Source organism: Schistocerca nitens, chromosome 1, assembly GCF_023898315.1.
Source record: "Schistocerca nitens isolate TAMUIC-IGC-003100 chromosome 1, iqSchNite1.1, whole genome shotgun sequence".
Classification (NCBI taxonomy): domain Eukaryota; kingdom Metazoa; phylum Arthropoda; class Insecta; order Orthoptera; family Acrididae; genus Schistocerca; species Schistocerca nitens.
The window spans coordinates 20,304,494-20,327,327 of NC_064614.1; the positions used below are offsets into that span (position 1 = coordinate 20,304,494).

The 22,834-nt window shown below is 41.2% G+C and overlaps 1 protein-coding gene across 1 annotated transcript in view; it reads right to left on the minus strand.

Annotated features, from left to right (window-relative positions):
* Nucleotides 1-22,834, minus strand: part of LOC126251767 (Down syndrome cell adhesion molecule-like protein Dscam2) — a gene marked incomplete at its 5' end in the record, with an annotated part of 377,821 nt that overhangs the window by 258,174 nt on the left and 96,813 nt on the right. The window contains one exon of the mRNA XM_049952392.1: nucleotides 11,028-11,148. Within this exon, the coding sequence (XP_049808349.1) occupies nucleotides 11,028-11,148 (121 nt within the window). The remainder of the gene's footprint in view (nucleotides 1-11,027; nucleotides 11,149-22,834) is intronic.

The following is a 22,834-nucleotide window of genomic DNA, read 5'->3' on the forward strand; positions in this document are numbered from 1 at the left end:
TAAATAGCCTTTCGCTCCCTGTATTTTACCCCCGCCACCTTTAGAATTTGAAAGAGAGTATTCCAGTCAACATTGTCAAAAGCTTTCTCTAAGTCTACAAATGCTAGAAACGTAGGTTTGCCTTTCCTTAATCTTTCTTCTAAGATAAGTCGTAAGGTCAGTATTGCCTCACGTGTCCCAGTATTTCTACGGAATCCAAACTGATCTTCCCCGAGGTCGGCTTCTACTAGTTTTTCCATTCGTCTGTAAAGAATTCGTGTTAGTATTTTGCAGCTGTGACTTATTAAACTGATTGTTCGGTAATTCTCACATCTGTCAACACCTGCTTTCTTTGGGATTGGAATTATTATATTCTTCTTGAAGTCTGAGGGTATTTCGCCTGTTTCATACATCTTGCTCACCAGATGGTAGAGTTTTGTCAGGACTGGCTCTCCCAAGGCCGTCAGTAGTTCCGATGGAATGTTGTCTACTCCGGGGGCCTTCTTTCGACTCAGGTCTTTCAGTGCTCTGTCAAACTCTTCACGCAGTATCGTATCTCCCATTTCATCTTCATCTACATCCTCTTCCATTTCCATAATATTGTCCTCAAGTACATCGCCCTTGTATAGACCCTCTATATACTCCTTCCACCTTTCTGCTTTCTCTTTTTTGCTTAGAACTGGGTTTCCATCTGAGCTCTTGATGTTCATACAAGTGGTTCTCTTATCTCCAAAGGTCTCTTTAATTTTCCTGTAGGCAGTATCTATCTTACCCCTAGTAAGATAAGCCTCTACATCCTTACATTTGTCCTCTAGCCATCCCTGCTTAGCCATTTTGCACTTCCAGTCGATCTCATTTTTGAGACGTTTGTATTCCTTTTTGCCTGCTTCATTTACTGCATTTTTATATTTTCTCCTTTCATCAATTAAATTCAATATTTCTTCTGTTACCCAAGGATTTCTACTAGCCCTCGTCTTTTTACCTACTTGATCCTCTGCTGCCTTCACTACTTCATCCCTCAAAGCTACCCATTCTTCTTCTACTGTATTTCTTTCCCCCATTCCTGTCAATTGTTCCCTTATGCTCTCCCTGAAACTCTGTACAACCTCTGGTTCTTTCAGTTTATCCAGGTCCCATCTCCTTAAATTCCCACCTTTTTGCAGTTTCTTCAGTTTTAATCTACAGGTCATAACCAATAGATTGTGGTCAGAGTCCACATCTGCCCCTGGAAATGTCTTACAATTTAAAACCTGGTTCCTAAATCTCTGTCTTACCATTATGTAATCAATCTGATACCTTTTAGTATCTCCAGGGTTCTTCCATGTATACAACCTTCTATCATGATTCTTAAACCAAGTGTTAGCTATGATTAAATTGTGCTCTGTGCAAAATTCTACCAGGCGGCTTCCTCTTTCATTTCTTAGCCCCAATCCATATTCACCTACTACGTTTCCTTCTCTCCCTTTTCCTACACTCGAATTCCAGTCACCCATAACTATTAAATTTTCGTCTCCCTTCACAATCTGAATAATTTCTTTTATTTCATCATACATTTCTTCAATTTCTTCGTCATCTGCAGAGCTAGTTGGCATATAAACTTGTACTACTGTAGTAGGTGTGGGTTTCGTATCTATCTTGGCCACAATAATGCGTTCACTATGCTGTTTGTAGTAGCTAACCCGCACTCCTATTTTTTTGTTCATTATTAAACCTACTCCTGCATTACCCCTATTTGACTTTGTGTTTATAACCCTGTAGTCACCTGACCAGAAGTCTTGTTCCTCCTGCCACCGAACTTCACTAATTCCCACTATATCTAACTTTAACCTATCCATTTCCCTTTTCAAATTTTCTAACCTACCTGCCTGATTAAGGGACCTGACATTCCACGCTCCGATCCGTAGAACGCCAGTTTTCTTTCTCCTGATAACGACATCCTCTTGAGTAGTCCCCGCCCGGAGATCCGAATGGGGGACTATTTTACCTCCGGAATATTTTACCCAAGAGGACGCCATCATCATTTAATCATACAGTAAAGCTGCATGCCCTCGGGAAAAATTACGGCCGTAGTTTCCCCTTGCTTTCAGCCGTTCGCAGTACCAGCACAGCAAGGCCGTTTTGGTTATTGTTACAAGGCCAGATCAGTCAATCATCCAGACTTTTGCCCTTGCAACTACTGAAAAGGCTGCTGCCCCTCTTCAGGAACCACACGTTTGTCTGGCCTCTCAGCAGATACCCCTCCGTTGTGGTTGTACCTACGGTACGGCTACCTGTATCGATGAGGCACGCAAGCCTCCCCACCAACGGCAAGGTCCATGGTTCATGGGGGGGTCTCTCTCTCTCTCTCTCTCTCTCTCTCTCTCTCTCTCTCTCTCTATATATATATATATATATATATATGTATATATATATATATATATATATATATATATATATATATATATATATATATATATGATATCAAGGTAAATACATTGTTTGTTCTCTATTAATATCTTTCATTTGCTAACTATCCCTATGAGTAGTTAGTCCCTTCCATAGTTTGAATCTTTTATTTAGCTGGCAGTAGTGGCGCTCGCTGTATTGCAGTAGAGGGAGTAACCAAGATTTTTGTGAGGTAAGTGATTTGTGAAAGGTATAGTTTAATGTTAATCAGGGCCATTCTTTTGTAGGGATTTTTTTGAAAGTCAGATTGCGTTGCGCTAAAAAAATATTGTGTGTCGGTTAAAGAACAGTCTTATGTATAATTGTTCAAAAGGGGACGTTACATATGTCGACCCTTAGCCTAGGATACCTCACTGGAATCTTCTGATTTTTTCTTGTAGTTTGTGTAATTAGTGTAGATTTTGTTTATTGCTAGCGCGTAATTGTAGAGATAATCTCCTTTGTAGTTGCAGTCTTTCATTGTTGTACAGTAAAACAGGTGTGGCACGCATGTAGATTTGCACCAAGTATTTCGCAGCTGCAATTAACTAGATATTATTTTCAGGGCTATGTTAATGTGTTCCCCTATTTTTGCTCTTCAAATTGTGTTTTTCTGTGTTGTCGTGTGAAATACTGTGACAATAATGGCGTGTGAAAAACGTAATACTAGGCTCCAAAGTAAACTGAGAAATGACAGTGAAAACGAAAGCAGTGTGTTAGCGCCACCGAGTAATGAATTAACTGATGTTCAAAGTAGTAATTTGGTAACTGTGCATAGGGAAATGGAGTGGGCGTCAAATAATGGCGTAGACAATGAAACAAGTAGTGAACAGGGAAGCATTATCGATCGATCGGTCGTCAATAGCTCGCCTCAGGAATCCGAAATGACACGACACGATCTCGCAAATACTGTAGATTCAGGTTTTGGGTCCTCACCGTTTTCTCAAATAAGTCAAGACACATTTTCTGCTTGTCAAAATGTGAACGTTTCCGGTGCAAATTCACTGCCGAAAAGCACTGAGGAACATGTTCCAGACACCAGTGCATTGTTATTACAATTAATACAACAAATGGGACAAACACAACAAAAGCTTCAAAAGTTAGACACAATGGAACAAAATCTTCGAAAGTTAGACACAGTGGAACAAAATCTTAAAAAGTTAGACACAGTGGAACAAAATCTTAAAAAGTTAGACACAATGGAACAACACCAGAGACAAACACAGCAACAGTTAGACGCAATGGAACAAAATCTTCAAAAGTTAGACTCATTGGAGCAAACTCTTGAACAAACACGTGAAGATTTAACTACTGAGTTACATCACATTGAATCGAAATGTCAAAAAGTCCGTAATGACGTAAAAACACTAATTTGTGAGCATTTCCAATCTATTTTTTCACGTCATGAAAATGCATTACAGAATCACGAAGCAGCCATAAAAGAACTGCAAACTATTGTTCATGAAAATCACGACACCTTGCAAGCTAAAATTGACTCAGTTGCATCTACCGATTCGGTTACGCAACTTGCAAAAAGGCAGGAAAATTTAAAGGACACAGTAAATACTCTGAAACTTGGTTCAGAAAAACACACTGAGGAAATAAGTACACTATCGGAGAAAGTAGCCGAACTTTCGGATCAGTTCACTAACTTATCTACAAAGGTAGATGATGATCTGAATGACACAAGACCGGTAGTCTTTAACGACACAGAAGAGAGCGAACAAATTAGGAAATTCAAACAAAATCAGAATCAAATAAATACGCAACACCAAAGAGAAATCCGGGAAGTACAAGATCAGCTGACACAGGTAATACAAGAATTACGTATTTCAGAGGACACTCGCGCCCCAACACGGGAAGAGGGACTTAGAAATACGGAACACCCAGAAGATAATAACATAGGACACTTCGGAAATTATGAAAGAAATTGGCAAGGCACACCGAATTTTGAGATGGAACCGCCGACACGACGTAACAATGACCGATATGCTACTCGCCGACACGATAATTTTGACTATAAGCTGTTCATTACTACACGTAAATTCAAAACGTTTAAGAATTCTGCCAACTACATTCATCCACAAGCGTGGCTCCATCAATTCTCTCATTGTTTTCCTCCCAACTGCTCGTTAGAACACAGATTAGAATTTATGTGTGGCTATTTAGAGAATGAACCAGCTGTAAGAATGCGACCGGCCATTCACGATTGTCACAGTGAAGGAGAATTTTACCATGCCTTCCTCTCAGCATATTGGTCTCAAGCTACACAAGACCGAGTAAAACATAGTATTATAATGATGAAACATTTCGAACAATCTGAATTCTCCAGTCTTGTGAAATATTTTGAAGACATGTTGCACAAGAATCAGTACCTGTCAAACCCATACAGCCCCTCAGAACTCATCCGCATTTGCTTAATTATTTTGGCAGCACGTTGCAAAGACGACATTGAAGCTTTTCAGGGACTGTTACAAGAACTGGAAATTGGCACTGACAATCGGGGAACGCGGAAACAGGAGCACAACAATTACAGATCACATCCGTCACAATTCCGTGATGACAGAAATAATATACGACAAGGCTATTCTTTCAACGTAAATCGTGACCGAAACATACACCACCCTTATGACAACCGTTGGCAGAATAATAGTTACAGAGAAAGATCGCATTTCCGTAGTAATGAATATGACAGAGATAACCATAGAAACAGACAATATGGGTACCAAAACAATTATTATCAAGGGAGACAGAATAACTTCAGACGCAACAGTTCAGCGCGCAGTTACGATTCAGGAAGAAATTCTCCACCACATGACCGACAAGAAAGAAATTATGAAATCTACCGACATGACGACAGACGAGATAATCATAACGACAGACCTGAAATGCATCAGAACTGGCGGGATTCAAACAGAGCAGGGCATTTTCGACAACGTGAATTTGTAGAAGTTAGGTCTCCAAATCCCAGTAACGATGCGCGCCAACAAAGAGACAGACAATGACTCACACAGCAGGCAGCCGCATGCGCCCGCTGGCTCCGAGAAAAATAACATAGACGCTAACCTTGAAAAAAAAAATCCAGTATTCTTTACCGACGTATACCGCATGATAATCGATTTCAAGTTGAAACTCTGCGTATTAGGAAGAGTAAAGGTTTACACCACATTTCACATGTAAAACCGTTTATTGAGAGATGATCTGCTTTTTAACTTAGTCTTTGCCATAAAATTTTTCACTTTACATTACTAGTATGCTTTGTTAGACTTAAGTAACTGTTAACATGCACCAATGTTTGAAGTTAAGTATCCAGTCTAGAACCTAGGGAACATTTTTAAACAGAAGTTACGAATGCATTGTTATAGTGAACAGACGACGCAGTGTTGTATTTGTACATTCTTGCTTGTTAGTTGCACGATTACGTAACGACTATCAGGCTTACATACTTAGGACACATACTGGTACTGCTAATGAGACTTTAATGCAACATTTTGGTTTACTTGAAAATACATTCTGGATTTAAAGTACTTTCAGTGAGATACCAGATGACATAGTGGTTAGTTTATGTGACAACTACACGGTTTTATCACGACGCTACTAATGAGTGACAATTTACAATGTTGCTTTTGCGGTGTATCTGTTTTATATCTGCACAATTTTTCTGAATTCTTCTGGAAAGTAAAACAGGTTTTAGTAGTAACTTTTGTAGTATAGCTACAATGAGACAGGGTTTTCCATAGCACAACAATACGTTACAGTACAGTACTTTCTTCATCACAACAATAAGCGTAATAACTACGATATCTATACACAAAGCATTTCACTTTTGTTTATGATGAGGTAAGTACATTGACTTCTGCAGAATTTAGCTTTCGGAGGACGATAAATACGAGACTTCCACAGAGATTATCTTACAATATGACGCACAGTTTAGCGCTACAGTACACGTATTTGAGTGATTAATTTTGTACTTAAAACATTTATTTTTTTAAAGATATTTGAAGTACAATGATACAAAGGTTTTCCGTGATACATTTCATTCCGTTGCTGTAATCTGTAACATCTGAGGGTATAATTACATTAATCCTCAGGGGAGTACACGCTTACTTTGTGTACCATGTGTTTGGCAAGCACAAGGAGCCCTAGCTAATATGGTATTTGCTTATACAACTTTACACATCGGTACCATATTTCTCTAACACATAAATTACACAGCTACCTGATCATTTAACAGAGAAAGAAACATTTTTTTTACTACGTCAGTGACAGATGTTTACGTAATTACACAGTTGGATAACTTCACACTTACGAAATTGTATGTTGTTTGTACTTTGTGAACTGTTCATATTTTTTTGGAACCATTGTGATACCATGAGAGCTTTGAATGATGTATTTGGTAAGGGAGCATGATTTTTAAAGTAAGTTTGAGGTAGATGACACTATTGAAATGAGCAGAGAATATTTTTTTTAGGATTTGAAATTATTGGAGGAAGCTACGACGATTTGGAGAGTTGACTGAAGTGTTATGATGTTATTATTACGATGACTATGTGTATTATGCTGTTGTGGTATGTTTATGATCAGTAAGCTGATGCTCTATGAGTTATTTGATTATGCTATGTATTTATTATCAGGAAATATTGAAGAAGCGTCGACGAATATGTATATGAGCAATAAGGTAAGAAATAATGAGTAGTGGTTAGGGACGCTGATTTGTGAAAAAGGTTGTTGGAAACCAAGAATCGTACTTTAAGAGTTATGAAATGTGTGTAAATGCATGAATGTATCACAATGCCGACGAAAACGTTTTGAACACTGTTATATTCATAGGATTTTGTTTCTACAGATTTGTAACCGAAATTCTTCACCTGTGAAATATTTTTATATGAGACTGTCACTGTAGCGGAAACTGGTGTCGTAAATATTTCGGTAAGAAAGGTAAGTGACCTTGATGTAATGCGTTGTGGGCACCCAGCTGTGTCAGACGCCTGGAGAAAAAGCCATTAGTGTGTGCCAGAGGCACAGGTAGAAAAAAAAAGGGAGGCCATTATCCTCACTATTGACGTTCCTTTGTAGAAAGCATCGCAAAAACGACACGGTCGCACTTGAAAACATATGATTACACTGTGGAGCTCTTAATTTATGATATTTACTGAAATGAAATGATGAGAAACATTTCACATCTATTGTCTTTCTAGTTGAAAGATTGTTTACTGCACTATGAAATGCCATATGGCTAGTGAATGACATTTCACGCCTTGCTTTGCCTATTTTGTTTAATATCTAGTTTCTAGCTGCACTGCAGCACTGGTTAAAATAAAATTTTATAGATGTACTAATATAAATATTTTCTGTCTACAGATCGAGTAAATAATAATTTTTTTCAAAAAAAATGAGGGAGCACAAAAAGACATTTACCTTCACAGGAACGGCATTCATAATTTTCATTTCAAGTACTTGGTAATTTATTTCTTAGAATAAGTTTTTGTGGTGCACCACTTTAATTACATAGACATTAAGACGTGAACAGACATTTCCCTTATCTGCATTGTTGTCTTTAGTGTATTTTTTTTTCTGCTTGAGCTTTGTCATGTTTAGATGCTGCTGCTGTTTGCCATGCATAGTGCTACTAAATTTCACTTTGTATTATTCTTTTAAGCCAGATTTACTACTGATTTATTTTTCTTGTCTGCTGCTCATTGCCTTATATTAGTTGTAATTTATGCTGCTTGCTTTGCCTTTTGTATTTTTTATCATTGCTGTTTGTGTTAATTGTTTTGTGCTGCTGCATTGCCTCGTTCCTTAGTTTAGCATCTGAGCTCAGTAGATTTAAGTTAGCTTAAGAGGGGGTACACTATATAAGAGAATGAGTTGCGATGAATTGGAAGAAATGCATTGAGAAGTCATACGAAAAAAGTACAGAAAACAGGTATAGATAGGACTTTTTGGAAATAATGAGGAACGAAGGGAGATCTCCGAGAAGTAAAGAAAGTTTTGTTTGCAAAATACTGCAGTAAAACAAACCCTGTCCTTTCCTTGTACTATTCCGCTATATGTTTGTGTACCCTTGGGTATTTATGTTTTTCCTGTATTTATGTGTTTATCTGATAAGACTTATGTTGTAGAATTTTTCTAATACTAAGCTACATTCACTATGATGAGGAATACTGTTATCCTCAAATATAATTGACATTAATAATATGTTATTTACTTTGTAAAGGTGTTTAAACATTATTTATTCTGTTCTGTTTTAATGCACATGTGTGAAGTTGATGTTTCGAAAGTTATTCTGATCTTTTATGTATCTACTTATCTCATAATTCCTGTAACATTGATGTATATGTTTATGTCTATTCTGTTGTAAAACCTGTACTACAAATGGTATCTGTATTGTTATGTTCTTAATGATGTATTTTGTACCTTTGTAATTGTATTCTCATGTTATAATATTGTAATTGACACCAGTTCTTCAAATTAAGTATCATTTCACTGCACACGTTTCTGTTGGTCAATGTATATGAACAATACGTGAGAAGTAGGGACTGTTAGTGTTTGCATGTGTGTTAATAATTCAGCAAGGGACTGGATAACAGCATTGCTGGTTCTAAGGACAATTCCAAAAACTTTGTGAGTGCACAAGTGGTGGTTATGGACTTGCTATATTATCCGCAAGACTCTTCAATGGTGTTTGTGCACCTGCACAGTCACAACAGATGGCTGCTGGCCATCTCTACAAGGACTGCAGTGGGTCTGCACCTCTGGTGGCCCACCAGTGCCATTATCTCTACAAGGACTACAGTGGGTCTGCATCTTTGCTGACTCACCAGTACCATTATTTCTGCAAGGACTGCAGTGGGTCTGCGCCTCTGGTGGCCCACCAATACCGTAATCTCTACCAGGACTACTGTGGGTCTGCTCTGTGATGACCTACCTACCAATATTCTTCAACTTCGACTGACTGTGCTGTGGGTTTGCTCTGTTGTGGCCCATTACCTGTCTGCATGTCAAGAGTCAGCACTGTCTTTCCGTTGGAAGGACAACACTACTTCTTCAAGACTGCATGGAAATCCACTACTTCTGTGTGCAATTTCTTTTACTAAAGAGACTTTGTAAAAAAAAAACTGTAATTACTATTATGATGAATGATCAGGACTATCTTTGTGGACCGTGAGAAAATTTTAGCTTTTGACCAACATTGTATCAATAAGTGAGTGCATTTGATTTCTTTGTTATTGTAATTACGATTATAAAAAATTTTAACAAATATGTATTGCCCAGCGCCCAAAACAATTTGTAAAATTTTTTGTGGGGAGCATGGGGGCTATGTAAGTAGGCTGTTTAGGTTTTTTTATCGGTAACGTCACCTCTGTATGGAAATCACTGGCTGTGCTGTGTGCAGTCTGTGGCTGCTTTGCATTGTTGTAATACTCGCCATTGTAGTGTTAGGCAGCTGGCTGTGAACAGCGCATAGCGTTGCGCAGTTGGAGGTGAGCCGCCAGCAGTGGTGGATGTGGGGAGAGAGATGGCGGAGTTTTGAAATTTGTCATGAACTGCTCTATATATATATATATATATATATATATATATATATATATATATATGAAGGTAAATACATTGTTTGTTCTCTATTAATATCTTTCATTTGCTAACTATCCCTATCAGTAGTTAGTGCCTTCCATAGTTTGAATCTTTTATTTAGCTGGCAGTAGTGGCGCTCGCTGTATTGCAGTAGTGGTAGTAACCAAGATTTTTGTGAGGTAAGTGATTTGTGAAAAGTACAGGTTAATGTTAGTCAGGGCTATTCTCTTGTAGAGATTATTGAAAGTCAGATTGCGTTGCGCTAAAAATATTGTGCGTCAGTTTAAGCACAGTCCTGTAAAATTGTTCAAAAGGGGACGTTTCAAGGTAGATGAAGTGAAGGAATCTTGCTACTTGGAAGGAAGATAATACGTGACAGACGAAGCAAGGAGAACGTAAAAAAAAGCAGACAAGAACAGGTAAAGAGGGATTTTCTGGCCAAAGGAGTTCTTCTAGTATGACATAGCCTTCATTTGAGGAAGAAGTTTCCGAGAATGCACGTTCAGAGCACAGCGTTGGATCGTTGTGCGCGACGGTTGGAAAAGCTGGAGCAGAAGAGAATCGAAGAATGGTAAGTAAGGTGGAGACTGTGATATACCTATGCAACAAGTAACTGAGGATATGGGTGCAAGTGCTAACCTGAGATGAGTAGGTTGGCACAGGAGAACATGGTTAGAAGACTGATGGCAAAAAAAAGTATTATATCTCTTCTGAAATTCTGATTTCGTACAGAAATAGTAGGACACGTCGTTGAAACATCCACATCACCAAGACGGCCAGCGATCGCCGTGTAGTCATCTGTAGGCCAAATGTGTAAATTTTCCTTGGTTGTCTTGTGTCTGAAGAGGGCACGGGGGGAATTGAATGCAATATTCGCGGGACTGGGAAACAGCCTAGTATCATTTTAAGACTGTAGTTTAGTGGGTTCATGCTCACTCACTATCAGTTACTGCAGATCCGATACCAGTCTGGTTCAGCTTTCTGTCTCGCGGTCAGCCTACCTTTCGGCGATATCACGTACAAATGATATCTTGGAGAGTACTCACGAGAAGGTGGGCGGTGGGTGCCCCTGGGCGGCGCAGCCCAGCGTCACGTGCTGTCCCTGCTCCACAGTCAGTGACGTCATCGAGCGCTGCGTCAGCCGTGGCGGCATCCCGCCTGTCGCCTCTGTAAACAAAAACGAAACGACATCTGCCGTGAGCACCAGACACAATTCTTGCAACGGGATATTCCAGTTGCCTTTGAGAAATAAACAGTAGTTTGAAGCTATGCCCAACGTCAACACGTGGAATGCAAAAATACTCCACTGACAAAGTTTCGGAGGATATTCCGGCATATTTCCTAAGTATTTGAGTATAAGGGATTCATTGTTCGCAGAGGCAGAGTAATAATGTAATTGTGACTTAGTCAGCTTATGACCAAATTTGCTTGTGTGAAAGAACGTACACAGCAGCCCAAAAGCCTGGAATATGCGATCGCCAAAAAGCTCAAGAAAAAATACATATAGTAATGCAAATATCTTACAGACGAAAACTGTGCACTCTTGTGGAACTGCCGTCACTGCGGGAAGACCTCAGTAGAACGTCATTGTGCCGCTTTTTCCACTCACGAGATTGGAAACCGGCCAACTCAGCATCAATACGAATCCACTCTGCAGTACATCACTGGTACTGAACAACTGATAGTGCCGGAAAACCAGCCCCGAGTCAGAGCGGAGCAGTACTGAATGCAAGGTTTAGGGCGACGAGTAAAGTGGGAGTCAATGTTTTAAAATGCAACTAACAGGAGTGATTGGAACAAGATTGGAGACAAAACATAACGACATACTTTCGGCATTTGCCGTCTTGTGTAGATATTTTCAGTGCAACACAGATACTAAGATAAACACGATTAGAAATCAAAAGAAATGCAATTACTCTGTAACGAACCAACCGGAACTACCGTTGGATGTTCTTAAATACTCAAAAAATATCCTACTCTCATCGGTGGAGTTCAGGTACATCCTGCATGGTACGATGGTTAGTTTAAAAATGATAGCCACAAAATGCATATCTTCACCGTCGAAAGTGATATTTCTTAGTCAGAAAGAATATAACAATTGACGAAGCTTTATGTAAACATAGTTGCAGATTTATGACTCCTGGATCCACATTTTTTGATATGCTCCCTGAAGACCAAAGTTACCACGCGCAGAGCCGCCTAAGAAATCGTTTAAATCACTAATCTGATACACAATTTAATTCAAAACAAAGTAGAACTAGAGGAGCAAGATTTTGTGTTTAGTTAGAATAACACGGATTTATGTTATGTAAAATTATCCAGTATTTACTGGATATGTTGCTGGCATCTACATACTAGACCTTCAGAAGTATGGGTCCAGATTGCTGTACACATCGGCACCTCTAATACCCAGTAGCACGTCCTCTTCCATTGATGCATGCCTGTATTCGTCGTGGCATACTATCCACAAGTTCATCAAGACACTGTTGGTCCAGATTGTCCCACTCCTCAACGGCGATTCAGCGTAGATCTCTCAGAGTGGTTGTTGGGTCACGTCGTCTGTTAACAGCCCTTTTCAATCCATCCCAGACATGTTCGATAGGGTTCATGTCTGGAGAACATGCTGGCCACTCTAGTCGAGCGATGTCGTTACCCTGAAGGAAGTCGTTCACAAGATGTGCACGATGGGACCGCGAATTGAAGTCAATGAAGACGAATGCCTCGCCAATATGCTGCCGATATGGTTGCACTATCGATCGTTCCGCGACCATCAGCGGCGTACGTCGCCGCCAGATATTGCCAGCTCAAAACAGCAGGGGACCTCCACCTTTCTGCGCTCGCTGTACAGTGTGTCTTACACGTTCAGCCTGACCGGGGTGCCTCCAAACACTTCTCCGACGATTCTCTGGTTGAAGGCATATGCGACACTCATCGGTGAAGAGAACGTGATGCCAATCCTGAGCGGTCCATTCGGCATGTTTTTGGGCCCATCTGTACCGCGCAGCATGGTGTCGTAGTTGCAAAGATGGACTTCGACATGGACGTTAGGAGTGAAGTTGCGCATCTTGCAGCCTATTACGCACAGTTGGAGTCGTAACATGACGTCCTGTGGCTTGACGGAAAGCATTATTCAACATTGTGGCGCTGCTGTCCAGGGTTCCTCCGAGCCATAATCCGTAGGTAGCGGTCAGCCACTGCAGTAGTAGCCCTTGGGCGGCTTGAGCGAGGCATGTCATCGACAGTTCCTGTCTCTCTGTATGTCCTCCATGTCCGGACAACATCGCTTTGGTTCACTCCGAGACGTCTGGACACTCCCCTTGTTGAGAGCCCTTCCTGGAACCAAGTAACGGTGCGGACGCCATCGAACCGCGGTACTGACCGTCTAGGCATGGTTGAACTACAGACAACACGAGCCGTGCACCTCCTTCTTACAAGGGAACCTCCCCATCGCACCCCCCCCCCCCCCCCCTCAGATTTAGTTATAAGTTGGCACAGGGAAAAGCCATAAGAACTGAACACGGATCAATCGAGAAAACAGGAAGAAGTTGTGTGGAACTATGAAAAAATAAGCAAAATATACAAACTGAGTAGTCCATGCGCAACGTAGGCAACATCAAGGAGACTGGCAGTTTACGAGCGCCGTGGTCCCGTGGTTAGCGTGAGCAGCTGCGGAACGAGAGGTCCTCGGTTCAAATCTTCTCTCGAGAGAAAAGTTTAATTTTTTATTTTCAGACAATTATCAAAGTTCAGGCTCTCACAACTTCGCTCTGCAAAATTCCAGGGCATGTTCAGATTTGCTTGGACATATGCACAATTTTACGGTCTACACACGGAAACATTTGAAAACGTAAAAAACATATGTTTTGACAGAGCACAGGGAAAACTGTGCGACTGTGAAGCTGTTGCATTCATTTGTTGCAGTTTATGTGACAAACTCTTGCGTTTTCATCACTTTTTTGGGAGTGATTATCACATCCACAAGAAAACCGAAATCGGGCAAGGTAGAAGAATCTTTTTACCCATTCGCCTAGTGTGCAAGTTAGGTGGGTCGACAACATATTCCTGTCATGTGACGCACATGCCGTAACCAGTGTCGTATAGAATATATCAGACGTGTTTTCCTGTGGAGGAATCGGTTGACCTATGAACTTGCGATCAAATGTTTTCGGTTCCCATTGGAGAGGCACGTCCTTTCGTTCACTAATCGCACGGTTTTGCGGTGCGGTCGCAAAACACAGACACTAAACTTATTACAGTGAACAGAGACGTCAATGAATGAACGGACAGATCGTAACTTTGCGAAAATAAAAAAAGTAAAATTTTCGCTTAAGGGAGATCTCGAACCAAAGACCTCTTGTTCCGCAGTTGCTCACTCTAGCCACGGGACCACGGCGCTCCTCAGCTTACATTGTCCCTAATGTTGCATATCTTGCACATGGACTACTCAGTTTGTATATTTTGCTTATTTTTCATAGTTCCACACAACTTCTTCCTGTTTTCTCGTTGATCTGTGTTCAGTTTTTCAAGGCCTATCCACTGTGTCAATTTGTAACTAAATCTGAGGGGGGAGTGCGATGGGGAGGTTCCCTTGTTATTGGAATGAGTGGAACTCATCGGCTGTCGGACCCCCTCTGTCTAATAGGCTCTGCTCATGCATAGTTGTTTACATCTTTGGGCGGGTTTAGTGACATCTCTGAACAGTCAAAGGAACTGTTCCTGTGATACAATATCCACAGTCAACGTCTGTCTTCAGGAGTTCTGGGAATCATGATGATGCAAAACGATTTTGATGTATGCATTACTTCTTTACTTTATAGAAAGTATCCACATATACCGCAGAGTGTACCTGCACATTTATATCTTTGTACCATACATACTCCTAGTCCACGAGATATGATATGATAAAGACGGAGATGCCAGAGAAACTAACTTTTCTTAAAACGGAGCTCAAATTATCCAGACTACATTCATGCAGTATTTCATAATGAGAACAGTTAGAGAATTTCAATTAGTTTTTGTTTCGAGTTTTTCAGTAGTTTCTGGCTGAAAAATCCAAAACTGCGAGCGGCGTTCAATAAATAATGGAACACATTTTCTTCTCTGCCTATTTCGGTTTCCTCGCTTCAGCCCCTGTAGTTTTATGAAGTTCCGATAGGTGCCGGCGCTATACGCAGCCTTCAAAATGGAGTCTGTAACTGAAGTGCGTTCCAAGCACGGAGCTGTCACTGAGTTTCTTGCGGCAGGCAACCAGAACGTCGCAGGTGTTGATAGACGCTTGCAGAATGTATACCGAGACCTAGCAGTGAACAAAAGCACGTTGACTTCTCCGACTATGCTCAGTCATGATCGCAACGAGGTCGCAAAAACCTGTCCGACGTGCCACATGCCGGTAGGTCGCACACAGCTGTGAGTCCTGCGGTGTGTTCGTCGCCACAAAAATGCAAACAAACTTCTCCTTCGCCACAACAACGCAAGGCCTCACACAAGTTTGCCCACCATAGAGGAGCCCACAGAACTTCACTGAACGGTTGTTCCTCAGCCATCCTCCGCCCCTGATCAAGCAGCTTCCCCGCATTCCATCTGTTTGGCCCAGTGAAGGATGAACTCTGCGGAAGCAGTGCGCGGCTGATGGGGAGGCTATCGATGCACCGAGACGTTAGCTCCGAAGTCGACCAACAGAGTGATAGCACGCGGGCATACAGGCCCTTCCAGGAAAGCGGCCTAAGGCCGTCGTAGTAGACGGATTATGTTTAAAAATAGAGTTTTGTAGCCATAATAGTGGGGAATAAAATGGTGTATTGGAATCCTGAATAAAACTAACAGGGAAAAAGTGTTGCATTACTTGTTGGACGCACCTCCTAATAAAAATCAATAAGACACCCCGATGACATTGTAATTCTGTCAGAGACAGCAAAGGACTTGGAAAAGCAGTTGAACGGAATGGACAGTGTCTTGAAAGGAGGGTATAAGATGAACATCAACAAAAGCAAAACAAGGACAATGGAATGTAGTCGAATTAAGTCGGGTGATGCTGAGGGAATTACATTAGGAAATGAGACACTTAAAGTAGTAAAGGAGTTTTGCTATTTGGGGAGCAAAATAACTGATGATGGTCGAAGTAGAGAGGATATAAAATGTAGACTGGTAATGGCAAGGAAAGCGTTTCTGTTAACATCGAGTATAGATTTAAGTGCCAGGAAGTCGTTTCTGAAAATATTTGTAAGGAGTGTAGCCATATATGGAAGTGAAACATGGACGGTAGTTAGTTTGAACAAGAAGAGAATAGAAGCTTTCGAAATGTGGTGCTACAGAAGAATGCTGAAGATTAGATGGGTAGATCACATAACTAATGAAGAGGTATTGAACAGAATTGGAGAGAAGAGAAATTTGTGGCACAACTTGACAAGAAGAAGGGACTGGTTAGTAGGACATGTTCTGAGGCATCACGGGATCACCAATTTAGTACTGGAGGGCAGCGTGGAGGGTAAAAATCGCAGAGAGAGACCAAGAGATGTATACACTAAGCAGATTCAGAAGGATGTAGGCTGCAGTAGGTACTGGGAGATGAAGAAGCTTGCACAGGATAGAGTAGCATGGAGAGCTGCATCAAACCAGTCTCAGGACTGAAGACAACAACAACAACAACAACACGATTAGCGTTATGTGTCTTCAAGCATGAAGATTTTACATGCTTAACATCAAACATTTAACACATTAACTCATTTGTAGTCACGCTGTTCAAACCGTTTCGTACACGGGTGTTCGGTTATTTAATGAACCGGTTGTGGTGGGATTTAGGATAAAAAGTAATTAGCTGCAGGTGTACAGCGGTGACGCTTGTTTTGAATAAAGCTTTCAAAATGACTCCCGTATTTAGAACAGCTGTTCTCATGTGTTGTGTTTGGCCTACTCGTATAATATAGGGTGCCTAGGAAACCTTGGTCTCGGATCGCTAACAACAATTCAAGCAACTGGTATTAATAGATTTTTATTACAGTAAGATAAATGACAATACTTTGAGAAATTTACAATGGGATGTTGCAAGCAAAGGGTGACACAAAACATAAGCAGTCTCTTCAGTATATACAATTCGTAACACAATCGAATCAATTTAGTCCCTAGGTCAGTGCTGTACCTTTCGTAGACTGCCTAGACTTCAACGGGCCTCGGCTAGGCGGCGCGGCGCTTGTATTCTCTTCGTGTAGAGTCCCCTCCTGTCTCGGTGTCGCCCTACAGAAGGGTCCGAGAGCGTACTACACTACTGGCCATTAAAATTGGTACACCTCGAAGATGGCGTGCTACAGACGCGAAATTTAACCGACAGGAAGAAGATGCTGTGATATGCAAATGATTAGCTTTTCAGACCATTCACACAAGGTTGGCGCCGGTGGCGACACCTACAACGTGCTGACAGGAGGAAAGTTTCCAACCGATTTCTCATACACAAACAGTAGTTGACCGGCGTTGCCTGGTGAAACGTTGTTGTGACGCCTCGTGTAAGGAGGAGAAATGCGTACCATCACGTTTCCGACTTTGATAAAGGTCGGATTGTAGCCTATCGCCATTGCGGTTTATCGTATCGCGACATTGCTGCTCGCGTTGGTCGAGATCCAATGACTGTTAGCAGAATATGGAATCGGTGGGTTCAGGAGGGTAATACGGAACGCCGTGCTGGATCCCAACGGCCTGTTATCACTAGCAGTCGAGATGACAGGCATCTTATCCGCATGGCTGTAACGGATCGTGCAGCCACGTCTCGATCCCTGAGTCAACAGATGGGGACGTTTGCAAGACAACAACCATCTGCACGAACAGTTTGACGACGTATGCAGCAGCATGGACTATCAGCTCGGAGGCCATGGCTGCGGTTACCCTTGACGTTGCAGCACAGACAGGAGCGCCAGCGATGGCGTACTCAACGACGAACCTGGGTGCACGAATGGCAACTCGTCATTCTTTCGAATGAATCCATGTTCTGTTTACAGCATCATGATGGTCGCATCCGTGTTTGGCGACATCGCGGTGAACGCACATTGGAAGCGTGTATTCGTCATCGCCATACTGGCGTATCACCCGGCGTGATGGTATGGGGTGCCATTGGTTACACGTCTCCGTCACCTCTTGTTCGCATTGACGGCATTTTGAACAGTGGACGTTACATTTCAGATGTGTTACGACCCGTGACTCTACCCTTCATTCGATCCCTGCGAAACCCTACATCTCAGCAGGATAATGCACGACCGCATGTTGCAGGTCCTGTACGACCCTTTCTGCATTCAGAAAATGTTCGACTGCTGCCCTGGCCAGCACATTCTTCAGATCTCTCACTAGTTGAAAACGTCTGGTCAATGGTGGCCGAGCAACAGGCTCGTCACAATACGCCAGTCACTACTCTTGATGAACTGTGGTATCGTGTTGAAGCTGCATGGGCAGCTGTACCTGTTCGTGCCATCCAAGCTCTGTTTGACTCAATGTCCAGGCGTATCAGGGCCGTTATTACGGCCAGAGGTGGTTGTTCTGGGTGCTGATTTCTCAGGATGTATGCACCCAAACTGCTTGAAAATGTGTTCACATGTCAGTTCTAGTTTAATATATTTGTCCAATGAATACCCGTTTATCATCTTCATTTCTTCTTGGTGCAGCAATTTTAATGGCTAGTAGTGTATTTTCTGACGCCGTCTCACAGCCCTTTCTGCTGTAACGTCCGTGGCCGACGTACCGTCGCTTGACGTTACGCCGGAACATGATGGATAGTCACAGCCACACCGTGCAATGTCAGGCCAAGATGTTTCACAATTTCTTCCAATTTGACTCATTATGGTGTACAGTTGTGGATTGAATTCCGTTAAGAAGAGCTGGAATCTTAGTCTCTGTCGTTGGTTATTACTTCACTGAAAAATGTATTACAGGTAAGTTTACCATGTACAAAGATTCTGAAGAGAACAGTTAGTAGTACTGTCCGTGCCGGATGTTATCTTGTTCCAATATAAGAAGTTTTTCTTTTTCCATTCGCGTACTGAGCGAGGTAGAAGTGACTATCTACCATATGCGTCTGTTCGCGCTGTAGTGTTTCTCACACGACTACTACACCAGATAGGAGATGGTGGCAGCAGAATCGTCGCGCATTTTCCTCAAATAACGGTTCTCTAAATTCTCTCAACAGGTTTTTGCGAGAATAGCACCTTGTACTTCAAAAGATTTCCATATAATTTACTTGAACATGTGTTTCAGTTTCGTGTAGTGTACACCGATCTGTTACTATCTAAGTTTGAAGGCATCCAAACAATGGATCAGTATCCTAGGATGATTTATGCGATGACTTTATGGATGTGATGAACTTTCCCAGAACTGTTCCAACAAATCGAAGTCTTCATGCAGTGTCTTTCATGAATGTAGCTAACATTTCCAGAACTCTCCCAACAAATCTGTGTCTTTCATTCACACTCCATACTTTCAAACAAGATACAAAGAACATATCAGATGTTGGAAGTATGAAACAAACCATTCCACATTTGCAGAGCATTTAAAACACTACAACCATCATCCTACAAACATGGAACAAGAAATGAAAGTAATGAGAATAAGCAACCATGACAAACATCTTATACAAACGCAAGAAAACTTCCACATTCAGAAAGCCATAGCAGAAAACAAGCATGTGATAAATGAACAAACACAGATCAGCACAGGCTCCCTACTACACTTAGTAAAGGAAATGATAACATAAAACATAAAATAATAAAAAACATAAAAAAAGAAAACTCTTCCCCACATAATCTGGACACACACACACACACACAGACACACACACACACACACACACACAGCACAAAAAAATATATATCAGCACAAAAAAATATATATCACACCAAAACACACACACACACACACACACACACACACACGCATACACAAACGCACACACAAATGCATACACGAACAGACCACAGATACTTCAAAAGTTACACTTATAAGTTTGGCAATAACATTCGATCTTTGGCAAAAACATTTGACAGTCGGCAACAGAAACCAAAACATTGCTTTAAAACAAGCGTTCAGTGCATATTGTTGTGGAATGGGAAAAAAAACCGCAAATTGGCGTTCATAAGAAGAACAACAACACCAGAAATGCAACAGGAGCGTAATATGTAGGAAATTGTCCACGCAACCTGTAAGTACAGTTCAAAACATTACTACTTAATAGGAAATACCAACCACCAGAACTGTTTATAACCTATAGGCACAATGACAAAAATGTAAATAAAATAGCTAACATATGTACATATTCCAGGCCACTGATGATGCCTTGCAGAAAATAAAGGCGAAACGCGTATGGCACTAAAATTGTGTTTTATTCAGTTGCTGTCAGACGGTCCATAAGTAAAAATTATTAATATACCGTAACACTCCATACTTCTTATTTTGGGTTTTCGTTCTGAAACTAATCTGCATTTTTAACAGTTTGAGCTCTGAAATAAAAACCTGAGAGCACTACCGACTCGTCACCGAATACACTGCTTCACATGTTATGCAAAATGCCGGTAATAACTTGCCCAATGCTCACAACGAAAACACCAAACCCTTGTGTATTGCTGGTTGTAAAGGATGTAATGGCTATGAGTGCAGATACTTCTACTGATGACAGAGAACGGTGTTCTGCACAACATTACAGCAGTATTTACATAATTTTCAGGCTAATAATTGTAGCCTTTACAAGTCGTATGCTTTTAGATTGATTAGTACCTCCAAGGACACGTGGGAAGAGCAAACCATTAAAGCTTGTTTTCCCGTGCACAGCAGGTCAGGAGTTGGAAGTGTAAGCGCGCGTGGGGTAGCCTATGCTGACGGGCATAGCCCACTTATTGGTGCAGTGCGACTGTGGAGAAAACGTCAGGTCGTAAAGTTTGAGACGTGTTTGTGAGCAAACCGCTAGACACAGAGAAAAAAGATTATACTAATGTATGTATCTGTAATATGCTAGTCCGCAGCTCGTGGTCGTGCGGTAACGTTCTCGCTTCCCACGCCCGGGTTCCCGGGTTCGATTCCCGGCGGGGTCAGAGATTTTCTCTGCCTCGTGATGACTGGGTGTTGTGTGATGTCCTTAGGTTAGTTAGGTTTAAGTAGTTCTAAGTTCTAGGGCACTGATGACCATAGATGTTAAGTCCCATAGTGCTCAGAGCCATTTTCTTTGTAATATGCTAGATATAAAAATATCCGCACTTTAGACCCGTTACAACTTGTATTTTTTAAATAAAGGTTGCCTGATCATGGAGGGACTTGAAAGCAGTATGGTTCATAAATGGAAGTTGATATCACAATTATCAAACATTTATTAAAAAGGAACATAGAATCTTGTTGGAATGTATGACACGAAAAAAAAAAAAATACAGAAAACTAACATGAAATACTGAAATTAATTAGGTAGGACTTTGATTGACATCGTTAGGAAGACTGAAAGAAGAAGAAAATTAGAATTCATCTGTACAACTTTCATTTACAATTAATAAGAGAAATTACGCAATGAACTCCGCATCCAGGATGCATAAACGATCATATAAATGCGAGCTGCTCAGAGGATGGCCCCAAAAATGTGAAACGAACACCTCATGCTGTTGTAAAAGCGACACTTACACCTTCACACTGCAGAGACAACGCTGGAAGACAGCCAGGAAGCCAATGATCAGAAAACAAAGTTCTCTGTTCTAAACCCGAGCTCCGTTTGAGGGGTGACAGCATGTATGTAGGCAATGTGACGAACGAGGAAGTGGCTCGAAGCATGAACATGAAATGGAACGCTGCAAAAATATTCCGGACATGGTGTACACATACACATAAACAGTTTACAAGGTTGGTATCGAGTTTGAAGGATTCTTACTTTTGCTTGATGTAGCAAACACTGTCCAGTAGGGGAGTCAATGTACAGGATTGGACGAACAGAAATACTGTTGAGATTGTGCGAAATTTCTTACATTTCACGGGAATGGAAAGGCGGGATTGTGATCGGCATACACGCTGAATAAATACTTGCTAAATCTCAACTGGGCTCTTTGGCGCCATGATACCCTTGCTGCGGCATGTAGTGGGTTAACTTCTGGAGGTCACAGAATACGTTAAGGAAACCCCGGGAACCACCCCACAATTTCACCCAGTTTGAGGTAAGTTTTTCTGCTGCATTTCTACAGTAGACATGGAATGTCCCGGAATCTGCCTCCTAGCACGAAAACCGTTCAGTCACAGACCAACAGTTCGCTTGTTTTGTACATAATAAAGTGAAAATGAACTGATACAGATTCGTGAAGTCGCAACTTAGTATTATAACCAAATAATTAAAGATGTAACTTACCGATGTGTTCACCACTGATGTTGTAATAGGTCAATATATTGGCTATAGACCACTGATCTTGTAATAGGACAATATATTGGCTATAGACAACAAATTTTAACCACCCACATTTAAAGATAGCTATCAGTTTTCAAATTTTCCTTTCAAAACAAAATCCTTGAGTGTTGTCTGAATGTAGTTCTCACACCATTGCTAAGATGGGGTGATACACATATTAGTTTCAGTGGCGTTGAGAAACAGGTGAAATCGCAAAGAATGAACGAAGCTCCATGACCGGAAGGACTCCTTAACGATATTCTACCCCGAATGTGGAGGTAAATTAGCCCATCTTTTAACCATAGAATATCGTAGGGCCTCGAACAGAAAACCGTGCCCACTGGCTAGAGGAAAGCAAAGGTCATACCTGTCTACAAGAAAGGTAACATTAATGATGAACAAAACTAGAGTACAATAATTTTGACATTAATTCATTCTAAAATCTCTAAGATCAGATATAATGATGTATCTCGA